The 20,426-nt window shown below is 36.8% G+C and overlaps 2 protein-coding genes across 10 annotated transcripts in view; one reads left to right on the top strand and one right to left on the bottom strand.

Moving 5' to 3' along the window:
• LOC128885777 (potassium channel subfamily T member 2) overlaps window positions 1–20,426 on the top strand; it is a 212,056-nt gene that overhangs the window by 67,975 nt on the left and 123,655 nt on the right. The window lies entirely within an intron of this gene.
• Window positions 8,076–12,408, bottom strand: LOC128885785 (UDP-glucosyltransferase 2-like). Its single transcript, XM_054140082.1, has 5 exons — window positions 11,882–12,408; window positions 10,973–11,340; window positions 10,282–10,501; window positions 9,981–10,200; window positions 8,076–9,446 (listed from the first exon to the last, which is right to left on the bottom strand). The coding sequence occupies exons 1-5, from the start codon at window positions 12,360–12,362 to the stop codon at window positions 9,191–9,193; spliced, it is 1,545 nt and encodes a 514-aa protein (XP_053996057.1). The 5' UTR covers window positions 12,363–12,408; the 3' UTR covers window positions 8,076–9,190.

The raw sequence follows: 20,426 nt of genomic DNA, 5'->3' as shown, positions 1-20,426 counted from the left end.
GTAAATGTATCTAAAGAAACTCTCAATTTATTCCTTTACTCTTCTCAGTTATCTGTTTTTCAATTTTTGGCGACACTTTAATCAGATACGTCGTCCACTCTCTGAAATCTTTCGAAAGTCCGTGGAACAGGATTTTCCGTTTCTTTTCATTTGAGCACGTCGCAAATGGACACAACGAAATGAGATTATAATTACGGGAGACGCGGTAATTTTTAAAAGGATGCAGCGTTGTAAATCCCTTTGAAGTTTTTCGTGCTAACAGCTGCGAGATAATTTATGACGGCGACAATGGGAGCATAGTGCATTTTTTATGGGGACGACATTATTACATCAAGGTCGGCAATTTTGCGCTCGTGATTTCTTAGCATTGAATAACGAAGAAATCGATTACTCCGGGTTTCCATGTACGAGGAAAGTGCAGACTGACAGTTTCTTGTAACTGATAATTATAGAATTGTTGAAGCACGAGCTATCTATTCATGCGATTCAATTATAGGTGTAAGATAATCAGAAATTTGAAATGGAGAACGGACCATTGCGATTAGTAGAACTATTTAACAAAGGATCAAGATTTCCATAATATTACGCTCGTTTCTATGACACGTATTCCATTTCTCCCTTCGTTCTCCGGTAACTTAATGCATTAATCCAGTTGAACTCGCACCAGGGCCATTTCTACACCTATGTGTACTCTCTGTTATAATTGCGCATAACAGAAACTCCCGTTTTATTAAATTCGTTGAGAAAAGAAATCCATTGTTACCATATTAAAAATCACAGAAATATATTAATTAATTATACGTACAACGCGTACATTTCCCTGGACGACAGAATTGCTTTTTAGTCTTGTCTCATATTATTTCGTATTAGTTAATCAAGATTAATTTGATATGTTCAATCATTTTCCGGCACGTTGAACGCAGACAATTGTGTACACAATATTCTCAGCGATATCAATGTTTCACCGTGAGCAATCAGTCGACTCTGCAATTAAAGAAGAGTCAATACACCAACGCATCGGCTACGTGTGGGTGGTATATTATCACTATGGCCCTCGAAGCCAATGCATTATGCGCGCATACGCAGATCCTCGCTTCGACCAATCGGTATATTCTGTCCTTGGCTTCCTGCTAACCTAGTTTTTCCCTTCGTTCTGTCAGCTTCTTCCAATTTCATAATTAAAACGTTATCTACAAAGGTTTTAATTACTTGATTATTTATTTTCTTTGCTGCGTGTCAAATCGACGGCACGAGTTTACCTTTAAACATCTCTAAGGGAAGTTCACGAAACGAAGTTAAATAAAATCATTTTTCATGAACTTCACAGATCTTCAGCGATTCTTTAAATTAGTTAGAACTTCCCTTGCTGGCTTTAATTACTAATTTCCTTTTGAGCTTGCTGCCGTCTCGAGAAAATTCACTCTACGTAAATCGGTGTTCAAGATTAACATGGAAACGTTGAAACGTGTATACCTTCAAATTAGCTCTATTATGTTTCGGAGTTATCTGAAAGAACAATCTGTACATTCTCTTTATTTGAATACGAAGGATTGCTCGTGCTAAAATTATAAATAATGTTCGTGTTCGTAACCGTTAAGCATGTGTTTACATTACGTAGGGTTCTCTTCGGTGTATTAATTGTATAGTTCATGAAAGTACAGTTTTAAATATTAATGACGGATATAACGTAGGAGACATGCAAAGGTACAATCAAATTAATACTCGTGAGAGCTAACTAAATTGTCACGTTTAGAATTGATAAATACGATACAATCTTCTTTCGTCAAACACCAAGAGAATATCCTCAACGGTCACCCATTTAATTCGAAGATTGATAAAATCTAAATTGGCAGGAATCTAAATTGAATCCAAAGGTCAGACCTAACCGACGTAGCTGGGTGTTAATATACTCCTGAAAGCACTTAACGGAAGACGATTCTAGATAAGTCGCAAGAATGGTTAAAACTTCGAAGACGAAGAGACAGTGAACGTTTAACGTCTTATTCCGTAAACTTCTTTTCAATTTAAAGTAAATACCCTCTATTATCTGGACTGAAGTAATCCCGATAACTCCAAAAGTTTTTACTTTTACGATTTTAAAAAGCAATAGAACTAGCAAGGATTCAGTTTTCAGAACATCAGTTTTTAACACAGTATAGTAGTCTAATAGGAGAGTGTTTGAGCAAAGCGGCAAGGCGCACTATTTCGGCGTTTTTGAGAAGAATTAATTTAAAAAATATGACGCCGCTCCTTGCGAGTAAAGAATTTGATATTGTCTTTAGAATGCTGTAATTTCGCCAGTTGTCGAATCTTCTTATTTCCATTCGTTCAATCGACAGTCACAATTAACAGATTCAATCGAGTCGTCATAAATAACAGACATTCAAGATGGATCAACTTATTACCCACTTTGTATATGTACAATTTTAAATTGCAATAGATTCTTCACAACGAAGTCTCCAATATCATCCACGTATAGAACTCCAAACTATTTAGAATCCTTGAATGGACTATAATGTTATACGCTCACGTTAATCCTAACCGACTTTCCGGTCCAACCAAACCCTTAATTGCCAATTCTAGATTTCCAATCGCAGGGTAATTCGCGTCGTAAGGCATTCCTTCCTATCCCTTACACCGCGATCTGGTAACTAGCTTTCGTTTAATGGAAGGTTTGCAACGAACCGGAGAACCACTCGCGCTTGGTTTCGCTCCGACAACGCGCAAACTTCGCCGAAGCTTTCAAACTTTCCAGGAATTCACGTGAAGGAGCACGAGTCACGCTGGTCGGATTGCGACGAATTCGCAAAACAAAGCGATCAGTTTACCCTCGATACTCGCTTAATTTTCCCTCCAATTCGTGTTGCTATCGGAGCCAGGGATCTACTATCGCCGATATTCTGGTCGTTGCATTAACGAGCACTGTGCGAGTACAGGGTGAAACGATTTAACACTACAACGAGCAGACTCAAAAGCAAGAATTATGCATCTCTACTGGTCCTCTAAATTGGTTAGGACCTCCTTTGTTTTCTTGAAAATGTCCCACACAGACTCTGCCGACCAGAATTCACCCTCATCAGTTTTAACCAATATCAAGCTCCGGTTTTCCTTCAACCCTAAGAGTTTCTACAAAACTTCTTTTCTATGCTAATTAGTGATACGGAAGCAGAATTGAAATTTCTCGGTACAATATTGTCCAGCACTATGATCGTCACGAGAATTTTGTTCTTATCTATACGCAGTTAATGTAAGAAGTATTCGTATAGCAACTAATTTCAAATAAAAATTATTAAGAAAAGAAATAAGAGGTTAACATTAAGAGTAATAAACTTTAATTTACGCAAAATCTACTCTAAAAATATGTAGGAACGTCGGGTAATTATTTCTTCTTCTAAAATTCATTAATAAAATAAATATATGAAATTTTATTTTGAATTGGTTCCTGTACTAATACTTCTTACACAGACTGTATATCAAAATAAAAGTCCTGACTCATTGACTCATCAACGGCCAGGCTAAATCCTTGAACCTAGAAAGCTGAAATTTCGCACAGAGGTTTCCTTTATGATGTATACAAGAATTTTTCGAAATTCAACCCCTAAGGAGCTAAAAAGGGGTTGCAACGTTTCTATGAGGAATATTTTATTTGTGGTCAAATTTGATTTAAATTCGGTCCCAATGCTCTTTGATATAATTAATGAAACACACATTTCGGCATTTAAAAGAATTCAACCCCTGAAGGGCTGAAAAAGTGTCTTGATACGATTTATACAATTGTTTTGCTTTAACGTTTCCTTATTTCCGTAAATGTATCAACTACAAACTTTTAATTTAACATTTAAGTACGTAATATAGAATAAGAATAATATCCTACACGGTTGAAACCGTGGGGCACAGCTAGTTAATAAATAAATCGGAAATAAATCTGACTCAAAAGACACGGGCACCTGGATCGTCCCATTTGGCCGCGGTTTGGCGTTGATCCTATCGCGAGGGTTGAGAATGGTCGATATATAAGACAAATCGACCCTTTTCGACCCTCTTAATGGGGTTTTAGACCATTCTGAAGCTCGTTTAGTCAGGTTTTAAATCCTCGACTCTCAGCTACTAAATGAGAATCAACGATCCACAGGACACTTAAACAGCCAATGTATATGCAATGTATATCCATTCGAATATTGTATATTGTATGTACTACATATGTACATGTCACCATGAATTGTGTACACAGATGACATAAAGTGTATGCGCAAATATAATCGAAATAACGAACATTAAACATTTTATTCCGTCAACAGTATATCTCGGCCATTAAATATCCCTTTCAAAATAACAAATGTTTTTTACACGTTTCTTTGATCTGCATTAACAAATGTACATTTCACGTGCAGCATGGTATACGCAAATCATGTACGTAAGATGCATATTTGAAATATTATATAATTTATGTACATTTAACCTACTATGTATAATAGATTTAAATGTCATGTACAGGGAAGCATGCACGATAACGAATAAAATACGAATAAAATTGAAAAATGTACGTACATATTCTATACTATAATCTATGTTTAAATCGTGCTCATAAAATGTGTCCCTCAATGACATCCCACGTGTAGGTCATTATTTTCGCGTTATGGATAAAAGATTCCCATATATAGAAAACCGAATGCAACATGGAGAGTCTCTCGCGACGAAGAGAAAAATATTTATGAGACCGACTCCTGGTCACGGATGCAAGTTTGATCCGCAGTTGAGTCCGAAGGTTGAGAAACGCTCGTACAAACGATTCGCCCTGTATTGTATGCGTCGGCGTTGGCTGCACGACGCGCAATGCACCGGAACGCGAAATCGAATGCAGACGCGCGTTTATGCAGATCAAAAGGGGTGTACTCTACCCCCTACAATTTCTGCGGCACGGACAGTTGCGTGCGCTAATCGAAAGGGCAGAGTTCGCGTCTCCTAGATGCACGGGGTCGAGTAGCAACAACTAGTGGCAAGAAGCTTGTTAAATAGGTCGAAACCTCGAGCGGGATTGTCGGTGTCTCTTGGTCGCATGGAACGAGGGAAAGAGTTTAATGGGCTCGGAACAGCTACGCTAATAGGTACGCACTGCTTTGCGCCGAAAGTGCTTTGAATAAGTTTCGGTCACCCAAAACGCTGACTTAGGAAAACTTAATTGCGCTTATCATCTTTTCCTCTTTGGTTTGTTTTATTCCCTCAAACCTGCTCGTGCATTATATCGTGGACTTAATGAGTTTCTTTGTATCATATAGAATATGAATGTAATATATTATTAATATGTATTTGTTATTATATATACAGTCGGTGTAATAAGTATTCGTACAGGGACCAATTGAAAAAAAAGAAACTTCATATCTTTATTATATTATATTAATAAATTTCAGAGGGAAATAAAAATAATTAACCAACATTCCTACATATTTTTGGAGTTGATTTCTCATTAATTAAAGTTTATCTTTAAATAATTTTAAATTGTTTGCTGTACAAACACTTCCTACACTGACTGTATATATATTATGATGAATACAATATATGAATATACAGAATTGATATAGAATAAATCATTTCATTAAAGTAATAAATGAAAAATCACACGAAATAATTTCGCAGAGAAACGAACGGGTATTTATTTTTTCATTGGAGGTAGGTTTCCAACTATCCAGCTACATTTTTAATGAATTTCCACACACTCGAGTAAAGTTTCTCGTTACTTCTCGATCTACTTTTCGACGATGCAGTATTTAAGGTTTGTGGCTGTATAGTTACTTTATTCATTTTGCGATCGCTTTTCAAACAATTGCAATCTTTTTCACTTAATTGTTTCTCGAGCTTCGATAAATGTGTGCTTTCTAGTTGGGATATAAGCACCCCGTTTATGTTAATATTCGGCTACGTTTTGTCAATTTTAGTATCTTTCCTGTACTTTCGCCTAACAACGCAAAAAAACGATATTGCAGTGCCTTTGGGAGCCCGATTAGTCGCAGTTGCGAAGTTGTTCCAGTAGTTGATTATTCTGAAAAGCTTTTCTGGCTGCGAGCAGCTTTGCCAGAACTGCATAGAAGCTGAAATTTAGTAACAAGAGAGCGGCACGCGTAGAATTAGTTTGCAGAACGCGACCTTTTGAACGAACGATTAACAGATGGCAGAAAATTCGAGCAGGAAGCCGTTTTACCCTAAGTACCTAGCGTCGACACACATCAAATATACTTTGCGGCTAAATTGTCGTTTATTTAACGAGTATCAGGTTTCACTTATCATTTGCCTTTCTATTTTCAATAAAAAACATTTTATATTACAATTTCAATCTTAACAATTCTGTAAGTAGACATTCGTAGAATTAATTTATTTCTTGCAATGGGAAGCACTTGTAAATTTATGATCGTGGAAATAAGTAAAGAATTAATGAAAGTTCGTTCGATAATTTAATACAAGTGACATATTTTCATGATCACAATATACATATACTTGCAGAATGTTTGTGAATTAAAAATGTTCATACAAGTCAGAATTACTTGTACTGTAGGTATTATTACTAGAGGAATTTTTAATTATTCGCAACACATTTATTGCAAAATAATTCTCGAAATATGTAGCGTATCTGTGTTTCCAAATTCGATTTCGAAAAGTCTGTAGCAACGTTTATAAGAAAATTGATAAGACGTCTCGCAGAAATTTCAGATACTGTCTAGAATAATGGAGAATTCTTGTTGAGGAGTAAAACTGAATTAGTAAATACACTTTCTTTCATACGAGTTTTAACTTTCAAGAAAAGCCTTCGAAGGAGGTCGGACGAGTTTACTTAAGTTTTATTTTAGATGAGCACGTGTATTCGCCACGTACTCAGGTATAAGATTGTAAAAGTTGTTTTTTATTCGTCCGCTCTTTCCCTGAGCATTCTACTTTTAAAAATTCTTTTCTCTTCCGAAAAACAGTCGCGTGGAAAACAGTTGCGTTCTGTATTTTTAGATCAAGAGGGTTAACCCTTACGTCGTGATTACCATAAACTAACCCGTTTACTAAAATAGAACATTCCGTCTTACAAATAGAATGCCTCGTGCATTTACACGACGAACATTTTAAATTCCCAACATTCACGGTTGAAATGTCACGTGAAAGCTAAACATTCCCGAAAGAAGCTTCGTAGTTCCATGCAGGAATAATTTAACAGGAGGGAATACAACAACGACGACGCCTTCTATCTTCCAGTCGATTTTAAAGAACCCCGAGAACGCAAAGTCGGATAATAGCTTCCAAGTCTTTGACCCGGTTCCTCCGTGGCGGAATTAATCGTTAGACCTCCGTCGTCGGAATAAACTAACCACGAAACAGCGGCTGCCAAGAGATGTTGAATAAGCCATTTGGTAACGGCACGAGGCCGGCGAAATTGACGTTCTTCCTCGGCTGATGGCTATTTATTTGGCCGGCTGTATTCTTTTCGCGTAGCATTTTCTGCCATCGCTCGTTAGATCTCGCATCGAAGACAGGAGAACGTGATCGACGTGTGCTCGTTTGCAGAGATTCCCAATCGGGCCTGCTCATTTTTCAAATAATATGCCAAACAACAGGTTACTTTTTCTAATTGTGCATACATTTCTTTAAAGGCATCGCTCACGTTACTGTATATTTATTAGAAATTATTAGGGGGGCCAGAAAGTAATGTCGTTTCTGCGAGTATCAATACTTGTTTGTTATTTATCAGTTCACTGTGTGTTTATCAACTCACTAATTGATTTTTATAACGAGAACAATTATACAATTCATTCAAAATAAAAATATATTAGAAATTTATTTGTTTGAATTCGATGTAAAAGAAACTTTACTTTCTGGTTCTCCTAATAGTTAGAATGTCTCCTAGTTGTATTCTGAATGTTCATATACTCTACGTAAATGTATACGCATTGTTAATATGCACAGCAATGTACAGGATTCTATAAAGTTGAAAAAAGTAATAGGGTTATTTGATTTCAGTTTACTTATTATAGTTCTGTGCATAAAAGAATACCGGTTAAGTGGCAAAAAGATCATTGGTTTATAATTTAGTAATTACAGTAATAAACACCAGATTGAGTACCCTTTGAGGTGTAGGTGATGTTCCCGATCCCGATGTTCCTTTCTTGCAAACACATGATGCGACGTAATACTTGTTTACCAGAGTTTTTGTCGCAATCAATATTTATCGAGTTATGAAAGTGGTCTCAGTTACCTTCTCCGCCCTGTGCGTAACAAATGATGGAGTACGTCCACTACACCCTGTAACATCAAGATTATAAGCCATCGAACATCGCGCGATGATATGTTTTCGTTGAAAAACAGAGTGTTGATCGAGGCGCAGCCTTGACAGGTCATAAAATCAGGCCAGCAAATAGAAAAGCACGGGTTGCGCAAATTGAGTGTCTCTGGTGGAATATTGGGAATTGATTATGGACTGTATTTATGAAGAGGCCTGTCGAAATATTTAGAACGTCCACTCCATAGAAATCAAATGACGTCGGCTTAATTGAATTTACACTTACCGGCGGCGATGGTCGACGGTGGAACTGCGAGAAAATCTAAAAGTATACGCGCACGAATTTTTTCCGCGAACGATACGCGAGGCTATTATTTATCAGTCAGTTCAGCTTAACATACTACGACGTAGCAAACACGTCCAGCGCTTTAATTGACTTTGCTGTTCGAACAAGAAGTGACGCTTAATTACGGCGGCATTTCGAAGATTTTCCACGTACATGACGTCTAATTTCATGATATCTACAACAAGCGGTGCTGGCATTAACATTCTAGTAGCTGCTTATGATTTTTCAAAAATATTAATGGTATGAGAGCTTTCGAATACAATAAAAGAAACAAATTTACCGGACTTACTCGAGCTTCGATTTTATTATATTGCTTGTTTGAATTTGTTAAACTTTTTTCATTTTCGACTCTATTTATGATTGTGTTTTTTTTTTCGCAACCCAAAAGATACAAAGTAAAGGTACGTAAATATTTTGTGATAATTTATTGATTAGGTAACGATATATATACATATGAAACAATATGGTTTTAGAACTTGTTTAAAAACATACAAGAATATGATATTAAAAATTGCACAACAAGTTGTAAAATTGTATTTTTTCTAGTTACGAAAATAACAAACAAATGAATTATATGCTAGTCGACCTTTTGTTTATCGAAAGACACGATTAATCGAATAATTACCGGCCACAATCAGACCTATGACCCAGACCCAGGTTAGGATCACCAGAAATATTACGAAGTCATTGTCGTGACGTTGGTACCAGGGTTGTTTAGCTAAACTGGAGCGAAGATGAGGGGCACCCCTATGACGAATCACGTATTCCGTCCACCAAGCAAGGTGCTCTATCGAATTGTACGGAATGTCGTTAACGATGTTTTTCAGTTCGATCATTTTTTTCTTGTATCTAGAAAACACAATACAGTTGCAGTCAGCATATTGATTGTGTCATGAATATTTAAATTGTTAAAATTATATTACATGTCAAACGAAAAGAAGATGATTTAATTATGGAAAGACTGTCTCAGATCAATATGTACAGTGTGTTCCAGAATTAGTGCAAGAACCGGAAATGGGGTGTAGCTGAGACGATTCTGAACCACAATTTCTTTTGCAAAAATGTCGAATGGTGCTTCGTTTTTGAATTATTAAATAAAAACCACCAAACAATTACAGCGCCCGAGTAGCATGCTATAGCCAGCCAATCCTGGCTCGAGCCTATGTTCTCACGGCTGAGCGCGCGCTACTCAGGCGCTGCGATTGGTCGGTGGTTTTTATTTAATAATTCAAAAACCAAGCACCATCCGACATTTTTGCAAAGATAATTGTAGTTCAGAATCGTCCGAACTGCCCCAATTTCCGGTTCTTGCACTAATTCTGAGCCACCCTGTATATTGCAGTAAAATTAAATTAAAATTGTAATTAAACCGATGTTACTTACTTTTTATTATTTATAATCTCTAATATAGTTCTTTCTAACTCGTTTCTCGTTACAGTAGTAATATCCAGACGCTCCCCGACCCCAAGAGCTTTCATTCGACCAATTTGATATTCTTGATCTACTATCAATGGTAACCCCAAAACAGGTACTTCGCACTGAATAGCTTCCCCGCTGCTTTGCAATCCACCTTGGTATACGAACAGCCGGATGTTCGCGTGTGCTGCAATCCAGAAACGCCAATATTAAGAAAGTTCATGACTTCTGTCACCGTTTCGCGCAATCAAATAGAAATCCATCGTACAAAGGATACTCAGCTGGGAGAACCAAGGTGCGATATACACGTTGTCTGGTTTCGTTGGCAATTCCCTCTCGTACTTCCACACGACTCGGTAAGGCAACCTGGCGAACACGTCGAGAAAAAGCTGTACGGTTTCTGATGTTAAATGGGAGCTCATAGCGTTGCCACCCAGACTGAAGTAGACGAATCCATTTGTTGCATCGTCCACAAATTGTTTCAAATCCTGCATTCGTTGAAGTGTGCTTACAAGTTTATTTTAGAAGAGCGATTGGGAAATATTTTAAATGGCACTGCGGTGGCAGTTCTATCGAAGCGAGAGCGGGAGAGAGGAGAAAAGGAAGAGAGCGTTTCGTTCTGGATCTGGTAGCGGACTGTTCACTAAGGCTACCTAGCAGGCCCGTGCCTGAATATGAATGTTACGGGGACCGAACACTTGCGAGAAACGCACAGACGCGCGATATCCTTCTAGTTGCGAGGACAGGAGGTGCCACCACAGTACGATATAAAGGAACAATCATTTCTTATTCGATCTTTGTTAAAAAAAGAATTCTTTAAGGTGGTTCTTTCCCAACTGTACTAGTCAAGACAAAACTCAAATACAGAAAGTATTAATAACGATATATCTTCTATAATAAAATTCTTAGATTATTATTTGATTATTAACAGAGATATGATTGGAAGCGATGAAACATACCTGCGGCAGTGATTTTGGGTTTTCGTTGAAGTAGCTTGGATTGTACGAAATCATGTTTGGAAGCTTCGGTTTGGCTGCCGCGAGGCCTTCCATTTGATTGACGAACACTAGGCTAGTGTTCTTTTGTATTTCGAGCAGCGAGGGTATGTTGCCGAAGTACTCCTCGGCTATTTTCTGTTGACCAGGGTAGAAGTCGCGATAGTATACATACAAATAATGCCAAAAGGTTACATAGTTCCGTAACCTTTTCCAAAATGGCAAATCCGATCCTGTGTTAGCTTCCATTTCCCAGGTACCCTCGTGCGATGGTAGCACGAGCCCACCGAGAACGTGTTCATTTATGGCAGCTATTCCTAGCGAGGTGAAACCTGTGATCACACATCACACGCGTTATTTAATGAAATCTTTGTGGGCTCTTTTTAGTTTTTTAGTTATTTCTGTAGTTACTCGGGACAGTTGTAACAATTTTGCAATACTTAATCGTTAATGTTTAACGTTAAACGTTTGAAAATCATGGGACTATTATCAAGCTTTAGCTAAGCCTGTCGAAAAGTATACAGTTTTAACAAAGTTATAGGAATACGAGTATTTCGTTGAATGTTCTGCAAGATAAAGTCTCAAATTGATTCAGTTATTTTATTAAGTGTTAATAAAAGCTTATACTTTTAAATCGTTAACTGGGACCTTAATCCTTCCATCATTTTTTTTTAAATGCTTGCATGCTCTACTCTCACGATTATACGAACACTTCCAAATTATCGGTCTTATGCTACCATGTTCTAACGAATCCAAACACTGATTCCGAAAGAAAATAATATCACCCGTTTCTGTCTTAGAATGTTTAGATGCTCTAAACTATTTTACCAAAGTAATGAATAGTCCATGTACAGAGTGAAAAGTGATACGTACCTATTAAGGGCGCGTTAAATCTATGGGCAAAGGCGTATATAGCTGGCATAAAAAGCATTTCAGCTATGACTACGTCGAATTTTACGTCACTATTTGGCGCGTACAACTTCCGCACTTGTGTATGGTTCAGCAAACGGTGTACCAACGCGTCGCGTAGACTAGGCACATAGTCAGTCAGAAACTTCACGACTGAAACGCGATTGAATCTAACTTCAACAAAATTGATCTCGCCGTTAGCGTAGTGCGATTCCCCGATGTCAATTTGTGTGAAGTTCGTCAGATTCATGTTTGGTAGTGGATTCGAAGTAATTAGCACAATTTCGTGGCCGCGTTTGTTGAGTTCCACCCACAATGGCTTAGCGGAAATTTGGTGGCTGAAGGGAGGCATCGGGATGACTGCGAGGATCCTAGCGGACTGAAGTTGCCTCGCGACGACGAATAAATTCGCGACGAAGAGTACTGTCCTGACACTAAACTTCATGGTACTAGACTTTCGTAAGATACAGCGGACCCCGGTAATATTACTGACTAATATGGCACGAAAATATCCGTAAAATTAGTCACGAATAATGAGCTTGTTATTTAGAATTCAGGTTATCGTTGATTTACAGTCTACAGTGTCTGATAACGGAAGCTATCGAAACAGGAAATTCTAATCTCGAGGATATTTCGTGGAAATGTTGAAGTGCGCAAAAAACAAATTTTGTTTTCGCCGGAAAATTGCTACGAAAGCGTGAAATCAGTCCTTCAAGATTTTGCGTTATAACTTCGTAACGTTACAAGATGGAGAACAGATGAAAATGGAAAAATTGTACAGTTTGTTATGCTCTGTATAACTAAATGCAATTCCTCCTTATTTTTATAATTATACATTTCTAGATAGATTTGTTTATTTCAAATTGTTTAAAATTCTTATAAAAATCGTGAATACAATTTCGATTGGCAGTCCTTCAGATATCGTGTTATGGAATTATACGAATGTAACAAATGGAGCTGTTCCTAGCGTTATGAAATCGTTCGTTTAAGAAGTCCCGCGGGTTTAGCAAGAATAAACTAGGTTAGAAACTCGAGTTTGATGCAAACAGAATGATTTAGAGTTCAGAGAACGTTGCCGTAGAAGGGCTCTCCTGGCTCCCATTGCGTTGTGTTTTAGCCAGAATCCTTTAGGGATCCCCTTGGTTTCTACCTGGAATACCTTGGAATAGATTTACCTGAAAAAGTGTATTTCCCTGTTCCTTGAGAGCCCATTATACCCTGCCATCTCCAACAGCCTAACATGTATTACAATTTTTAAACTCTCATGTTTATACAATGCCATCCGAAGTAATGGACTGTGCTAAAATTACAGATGAATTTTTTTTATATCACATAGTGTTGTAATATTGTAGATATATTGCAGATATACGAAACTCTCATCGTATCAGAGATTTTCCAAAGGGAAAATGATTTGCATTTTTTTCAAGGGGCGGTTTCACCCTCTCGAACCGTATTATGCCGCTAACGTAAACTGGTTTTGTGTTACGGATGAATTACTCTACTCTCATGCAAAGTTTCGCAATTTTCTGAATTATTGGATTAATGAAAAGTCCCTTGTAAGCCTCGACTGAATATATTAGAGTTCATTACAAACTTCTACTTTAATAAAATGAATAAAAACAGTAGGTAATGAATGATTTTACCCAACCAACAAAAACTGTCATGGATTTTAAGATTCGGAATTGTATAAAGTTTTTACAATCGTTAGTAATCTTTGTTGAATTTATTATATTTATACAATAAAGCAATAAAATAATATAGAACAAACTAATCATGGATGAGTATGTTCTATTCGAGAGATATTCATTTTTCATTTCATCTTTCATCGAAATATACAAAAGAGTAATATCATAAAGTAGGATCGGGATACATAGTCTATTTGGTGAAAATTTTATTGTTCATCTTGCTTACGTTGAAGTACTTCACAAATCTGCATATCATTTTTAACGAATATGCGCATACTTGTTGAAACTTGTTGTAACCGGAACGGACAGAACTTTCCGGTAGACCTAAATTATACGCTTGGATCAGACAACTACACAATTTCTCGGTTAACAAGTCATAGAAATATTGGAATCGACAGACGAGGCATGAAATCTTCTCTTCCACTGGTGCTCGGGATTCCAATATTAGCCACTCGAATATGGATTTATGGGGATGCTCGAGGACTTCGAAACTTCTCGAGGCATCGTAAAGTTTCCTTTCTACCGCATCTCGCGTCAGCTTCTAGTAGCCATCCACATGGTTGAAGGGCCGAATACACGAGATACTTCTGGCGAGGTTCGTCCTGGAACCTCGAGTACGAAAACTGAAAAGGATGAGAGATTATTCTCGGGATGTTCCCGTCGAGGTGACTTCGACGTCGATCCTGCGAGGTCCGAGGCAATTTAATTAAGGCTGCACAATAGCAGAGATGGCAACGGTGATCGTAATAGACCATCGATGTTTGTCCGGTGAGAGGTTCATCGTTCGATGCCTTTGCGTTGCGCTTGGAAGCTTTACGTCGGAAGTGAGTCATCATCCATCGAGTTGAATTACTTATCTGTGCACACTCGCGTTCAAGATGATTGCATTTCTGCTCGAGGAGGACGTTCCGATCAAAGTGAACGTCGCTCGTTCCGAGACGCTCATGTTTTCTATTCTGGTGACGGCAATATGATATATAATTTATTTACCGAATGTTTGAAATAGTGGTTTCTTTGTAAAAATATTTTTGGTATTGTTGTAGTCTTGGCAAATTATATTAAGAACGTTTTCGACTGACATTTTGAACCTTTTCAGCATATTTATGTTAATAGTAGTAAGGAAAATGGAAAATTAAATATATTAGATGCAGGAATTCATTCTGTGACTTTATATTCATGTATTTATAACTTTAATTTAAGTAAGAATATTTACAAATCATTTTGTTGTATCACTGCACCAACCTCATGAATCTTTAAACTAATCTCCGTTACAATCGATTTGAATGCAATTTGAATTACAATGTGCAATATATTTTATTTATTATTAAAGAAGACCGACAACAAAGAATCACAATTAGCTGTGAATTACTTCAACGTAAACAAAGATAAAAAATAAAATTTTCAACAAACAGACTATGTATCCTGATTCTACTTTATGATATAACTCTATTTGTATATTTCACTGAAAGGTGAAATAAAAAAGGAGTATGTCTCGAATGGAACATACGATACAAGAACATCTGTTTCGTGTCTGATCCATGACTAGTATATTTCCCTTCCAAGCAGCGATAGTATTTAGCTATAGATTATGTAACCTCCATATGAAGAGACATTGTATATTTTTTCTACCAATTTGTTCACCAATAACATATATAACGAATGTAATTCTGACAGACAATCAACAACAAACAATTCAGAGGAGTGTATTTTAAGAGAGGGCGTCAAGGCCAAAACTAGCTACCAGTAGTTATTGAGACAAAGTTTTGAGACTTTGTACTTTTACGTAGTTTTTGACGCTGAATTCAATGGTGTAAATTAAAAATTGTTTAGTCATTTTTTAAGGAAAAAACAAGTGTATGGATTTTTTGATCCAACCTTGTTTTCAACAATGCAGAAAAAGTTGTTGAAACATTTTTTGTTTACACCATTAAATCCAGCAGCAAAAGCTACATATAAAAGTACGGAGTTTCAATATTTTGTTTTAATAACTACTGGTAGCTTGTTTTGGCCTCGGCGCGCCCCCCCCCCCCTCGTTGCAACGCCGAGGCGTGAGCAGTGTTTCGCGGAACGACGTTGCAACGCGTGTCTTCGAAGGTTTATAAACTGCAGAATTTATTTTCATGCCGTCGACTTGGTCGAATGCTGTTTAAATATTTACATCCGAAATTAAAGATATACTCCCTACTAACCTGGATGGAGCTACTTTTGCTTACTGTTCGCGTTACCGCGCGTTGACTCGCTCCGAAAACGCTCTCGTTCGAATTCACAGTCCACGATTCGTGTAAACTATTTCGCAGAAAACAGCCAACGAACTGGAAGACTCGTAAACTTGGACGTGCAAATAAATCGTCTTTTACGAGATTATTGAAAGAAAAACTACCTTACTTTCAAGCTCAAGGGACTTTCGTTTCTGTCATCGACGAACTTTCGACGGTTGAAAATTAATGTTTCAGGAGCTGTACTTGAAAACGAATATGACGTACAGTCGGCGTAGAAAATGTCCGTCTATCATCCACTCTTGAACATAGCTTCTTGAACTTCTAGCATTTGTTCTAACCTTTCATGTTTTTTAACAAGCATTCGTTAGTTCTGATCTTTTGATTGAACATTGTTTCCAGAGTAGTTTTCGAGGAGAGCTCCTTAAATCATTGTGCTTACGCTTGATGATTGTAATTTGTATAATTAGTATACTCAGTAACCCTAAATTTCGCAGATTATGAACAGATCTCGATAATAATAATAATAATAATAATAATAATAATAATAATAATAATAATAATAAATAATCTTCATGAAAGTAAATTTAATATACACTGCATACCATTTTTGTTAAGCTACCGGATTATTCGATAAAACCTTGTACTCATTATATAGTAATGAGAAATTATTATTCGGTATCATTACGGGATTAATTAAACAAAGCCAATATATGGCTTCTGTAATAAATGTAATATTTATTTTAATTCCATTAAATTCCATGCTTAGAAGATTTGCAATAATTATAAAATTAAGAGCAAATCCTGCGAAAAATTAATTACAACTTACTTTGGGTTTGTAGTGCCAAATAATGTATATTCTGTTTGTTTTGCCAACTTTCTGCAAATTTAGTCACTGTACGAGTATCCTCGTCAATTATGTAAATTTTACAAGCAACTACTTTTTCTTTGTACTACATCTATTCTGGAATTCCCCAAGGTATAGGTACATATTCATCGTTTTCAAAACATTAGGTTATATGTACATTATAGCGATAATAATTCTCGAAGTGTGAATTTCAATTATGATGTAACTATTTCATATGGTAAACCGTTGATCCTGCAATAACGCGTATTGTTTACATCAAAGTTAATATTTCCATAGCCTATATAGAGTGTGTGGATAATGTAGAAATAAATGAAGCCAGCACTACGAAACGTAATCCAATTTAATAACTTTAGTATTTAAATTAGAACGTTGAAATGTAGTACTAACTTTGATATATTCAGTAGTAATACCTTGTATTCCCTTGTAGAAAGTTCAAACGAAATTTGAGTGAAGTACTGTTTCTAAACCTGGGCTCAATAGTAATTTAATTAATTCGATAAACAAGTAGGTTATTCATTAATAAGCGATCAAATAGTAAGAAACAAATTTTTTTCCTGATTGTATACGTATACTATTAAAGAATGTTTCCGAAGGCAACGAAATGAAAAGTGCTTCACCTTTATTTAGCTTTACTGTCGGCCAGGGATAGGAAATCGTGGTGACAGATTTATTATTCTACAAGGTGAAAACACTTTCCTCGAGGACATTTCTTACGTCGCGTTGCAAATTGATGCAGTAATCCTTTTACAAGCTCTCGTGCGAAACTTTTAATCTTTGCGCAATTACCAAGTATGTCGTACCTGCAGTTTGAGTAATTTCCCCAGGAGATAATTTTTGTTCAGTCTCTAGCGTGAACCTCAACCTTGTCGTGCTTCATCCACGCAATTGTTACATATGCGCGTTGCGAAAGTTTCATTTCGTCGTCACACGTTGAAAATTTCGTAGCTCTTTCGCTTGGCGCAAAATATTCTACGCAGAGTGTTCGCACGCCCGCGGCGCAAACTTTGCGCACGTGTGATACTCTACGCAATTGACGGGAAAGCCTGGAGAAACGTGGCTACGCAAACCAACGGGTTCCCGAGTTATAGAATAAAGAAACTGTCGCTAACGTTCGGAAAAGTTCGTCGTGTCTTTGTCTAAAGGTTCAGATCTAAGAAGATTCTTGTCGACTTCTGGAGTCACTGGAGACCCCTCTCGATATTACATTTCTTTCAAAATTCGATATTGAAGGTTGTAGAAAGTTTCGTTGTGTTGTAGTGTCGTAGATACTGTGTCAAAGAGAAGAATTTGGAATATTCAGAGATGCTTTTCACAACGTTACGAGCTTTAAATCCACGTCGAGTGTGTAACAGTTTGCGTTGAAGATGATGGACGTTATTTATGAAAATTGAAGTAAACAATGAGAGTTAAAAAATGTGAAGATTTTAATGTAGAGTGTATAGAAATTTAAAGTAATTCATGATTTATTCTATATTATAGTGCATTAGATACTTTATGTTCTATTCCATTCATTTTATCTTCTACTACCGGCTTCTTGCGGTTTCACTCACGTGGAATATTATTCCTATTCTGTATCACGTTCGTAATTGTATTGTTCACTCGCGTTAGTACAATGATTATTGTAGTGTTTATATAAGTATGTAATTAGGTATCTCGTAACAGCTGAACGCATTTGACTGGGTGTAATGTAGAGATAGACGTTGAAATGTAAATGTTAATGACGAATTCGGTCGTGTGCTGAATGACTTATAATTCAATTCTCTGTGAATTATTTTAATTCTTCATTATCTCTTAAACTATACGACTGTAAAGGGCAAATTTTATCTTCACGAAATTTTTCACATAATAAAATGATTCTTTTTTATAAAAATTAATATATCATACCTAATAAATACCCTTACAGTTCACCTTATAATTTTCAATTCATTTTTAACGTAACGAAATTTAGCAAAAACGTGTTTGAGTTTTAGTAAGATCGAAAAGCTATACATGAGCTCGAAAAAGCCATTATTCCAAAATCACAGACAAACACTTCGATTTCATTCATATGTATAGATTCCCTAAAAATTGTTGGGTTGCGTCCAGATTCCTGTTTCCTCTGAATACGTGGCAATTCTCTAAAACTCTCACCATTCAACAGAACTTCAAATGTAAGCGCTTAGAACGTTGTAATTTCTCTGAACTTCAAACAAAACTTCAGGGAACTTTGAGGGAACTTTGAGGGAAACTTTAAATGCTCCGGACGAATAACATTTCCGTCCTTAGAGGGAGCAGTGAAATACATTTGTTCGTTCTCGTGTCGCCCGTAACGACTGACTGGGGAACACGCGGATGCAGTATTTTCGTGGTATATTTAGGGTTCGCCGCCGTTACGCTTGGTTTTTATCATCGACACCGCAGACGCGGATAGTTTCGAGAGATGTAGGCGGGCCATCGATTTATTGCTGTGCTAGCTATGTAATATAAGGTCACAGGAGATGCTGGGGGAAGTAAAGGAAGAAATCTCAGGGAAGTGAAGTTAGTAGAGATACCTTATTCTCCCAGAGCTTTCTCGTCAAGTTGATTTTGTCATTGTTGTATCACAGCACAGCTAGAAAAATTAGTCTCGCCATTGGTATACTTTCAATTTTTCATTGAAAGAACCCTCCCGTCAAAACTGTGAAGTAAAATAAGTGTTTGACATTTATTCGCAAAGTATTTAAGAATACAACAAATTCTTTTTATTAACCAGTAAATTATATTAATCAGTAAAACAGTATAAATGGCAAATAGCATAAAACGCCATTAAATTAAATAACCAATAATTAATTTCTTCTTTCGAAAAATAAAATAAAATTCATTCTACGTACATTAATATTTGCCATCCTTAGAGGTCCGTAAGAAAAGTGCTGGATGAAATTATGGATTACGGAGTTGATGTTTGCCGTAAACATGGAAAATAAATAAATAAAGTAAGAGAAAGCGATATCCAATATCTGTTGACGAGTCGCTAGTCTCGCAGTGATGGTTGCTTGGAAGATAAATACCCAAAGGCGCTTCTTTGCAGTAAATGCGAGGGAACTCCTCTCGCACATAGGAGAAAAGGAAAAATGTACTTCTGAGTTCTTCGTTAGCTGAAGGTTTGCCGAACGTTCGATCGATCCAATCGTGGCTAACGTATACGCACAAATATTTCCGCGCGACAGCACAGTACACAGAATGTTCCAATTTCACGTGTCGTGTTTTCGAACGCAGTTTTACATGCAGGAAAAATTGGACAAACATGCGAAAATATAGGATCTCTGGCAAAATACAATTTAGATGAATGCAATCTCTATGATTGCATTAAAGCTTCGTTCTTAGCGACGAGTATAGTTGGAAATGGAAGTAACAAGTCGTAATGATCAAGGCTAGTCTGGATACACTGCGTAAGCGGAACTTCTTATTGGATTGGATACCTCGATAATTGCATGGCTCTCGATACTTCCACGAATTTTCAGCCCCGTTTTCCTGTAATTATCGAGGTTCTAGCGTACTTATTATTGGTCTACCATTCCCGTTCTGGCATTATTTTATTTCGTAATACGTATATTAGTGATGAGAAATGTTAGACTTTACTCGGTGCGTTATGAAATGATAAAGTAACTAGGATCTTGCATGAAATAAAAGTTGTTTCAGAGTTTCTAACAATGATAATAATTATCTGTAAAATAGTAGACATTTCGCCCTTTAATTTGATTTTTGGTAGAATCGGATCGGAC

Source organism: Hylaeus anthracinus, unplaced genomic scaffold (assembly GCF_026225885.1).
Source record: "Hylaeus anthracinus isolate JK02 unplaced genomic scaffold, UHH_iyHylAnth1.0_haploid 11981, whole genome shotgun sequence".
In the NCBI taxonomy this organism is placed as follows: domain Eukaryota; kingdom Metazoa; phylum Arthropoda; class Insecta; order Hymenoptera; family Colletidae; genus Hylaeus; species Hylaeus anthracinus.
The sequence above is the reverse complement of the archived record's forward strand: the minus strand, read 5'-3'. Positions and strand labels throughout refer to the sequence as shown.

Excerpts from the sequence above, each read along its gene's own strand:
- LOC128885785 (XM_054140082.1), bottom strand. The coding sequence starts at position 12,362 with ATGAAGTTTAGTGTCAGGACAGTACTCTTCGTCGCGAATTTATTCGTC. Across the intron at positions 11,341-11,881 it reads ATTTAACGCGCCCTTAATAG|GTTTCACCTCGCTAGGAATA; the intron begins GTACGTATCACT and ends GTGTGATCACAG. Across the intron at positions 10,502-10,972 it reads ACCCAAAATCACTGCCGCAG|GATTTGAAACAATTTGTGGA; the intron begins GTATGTTTCATC and ends CAACGAATGCAG.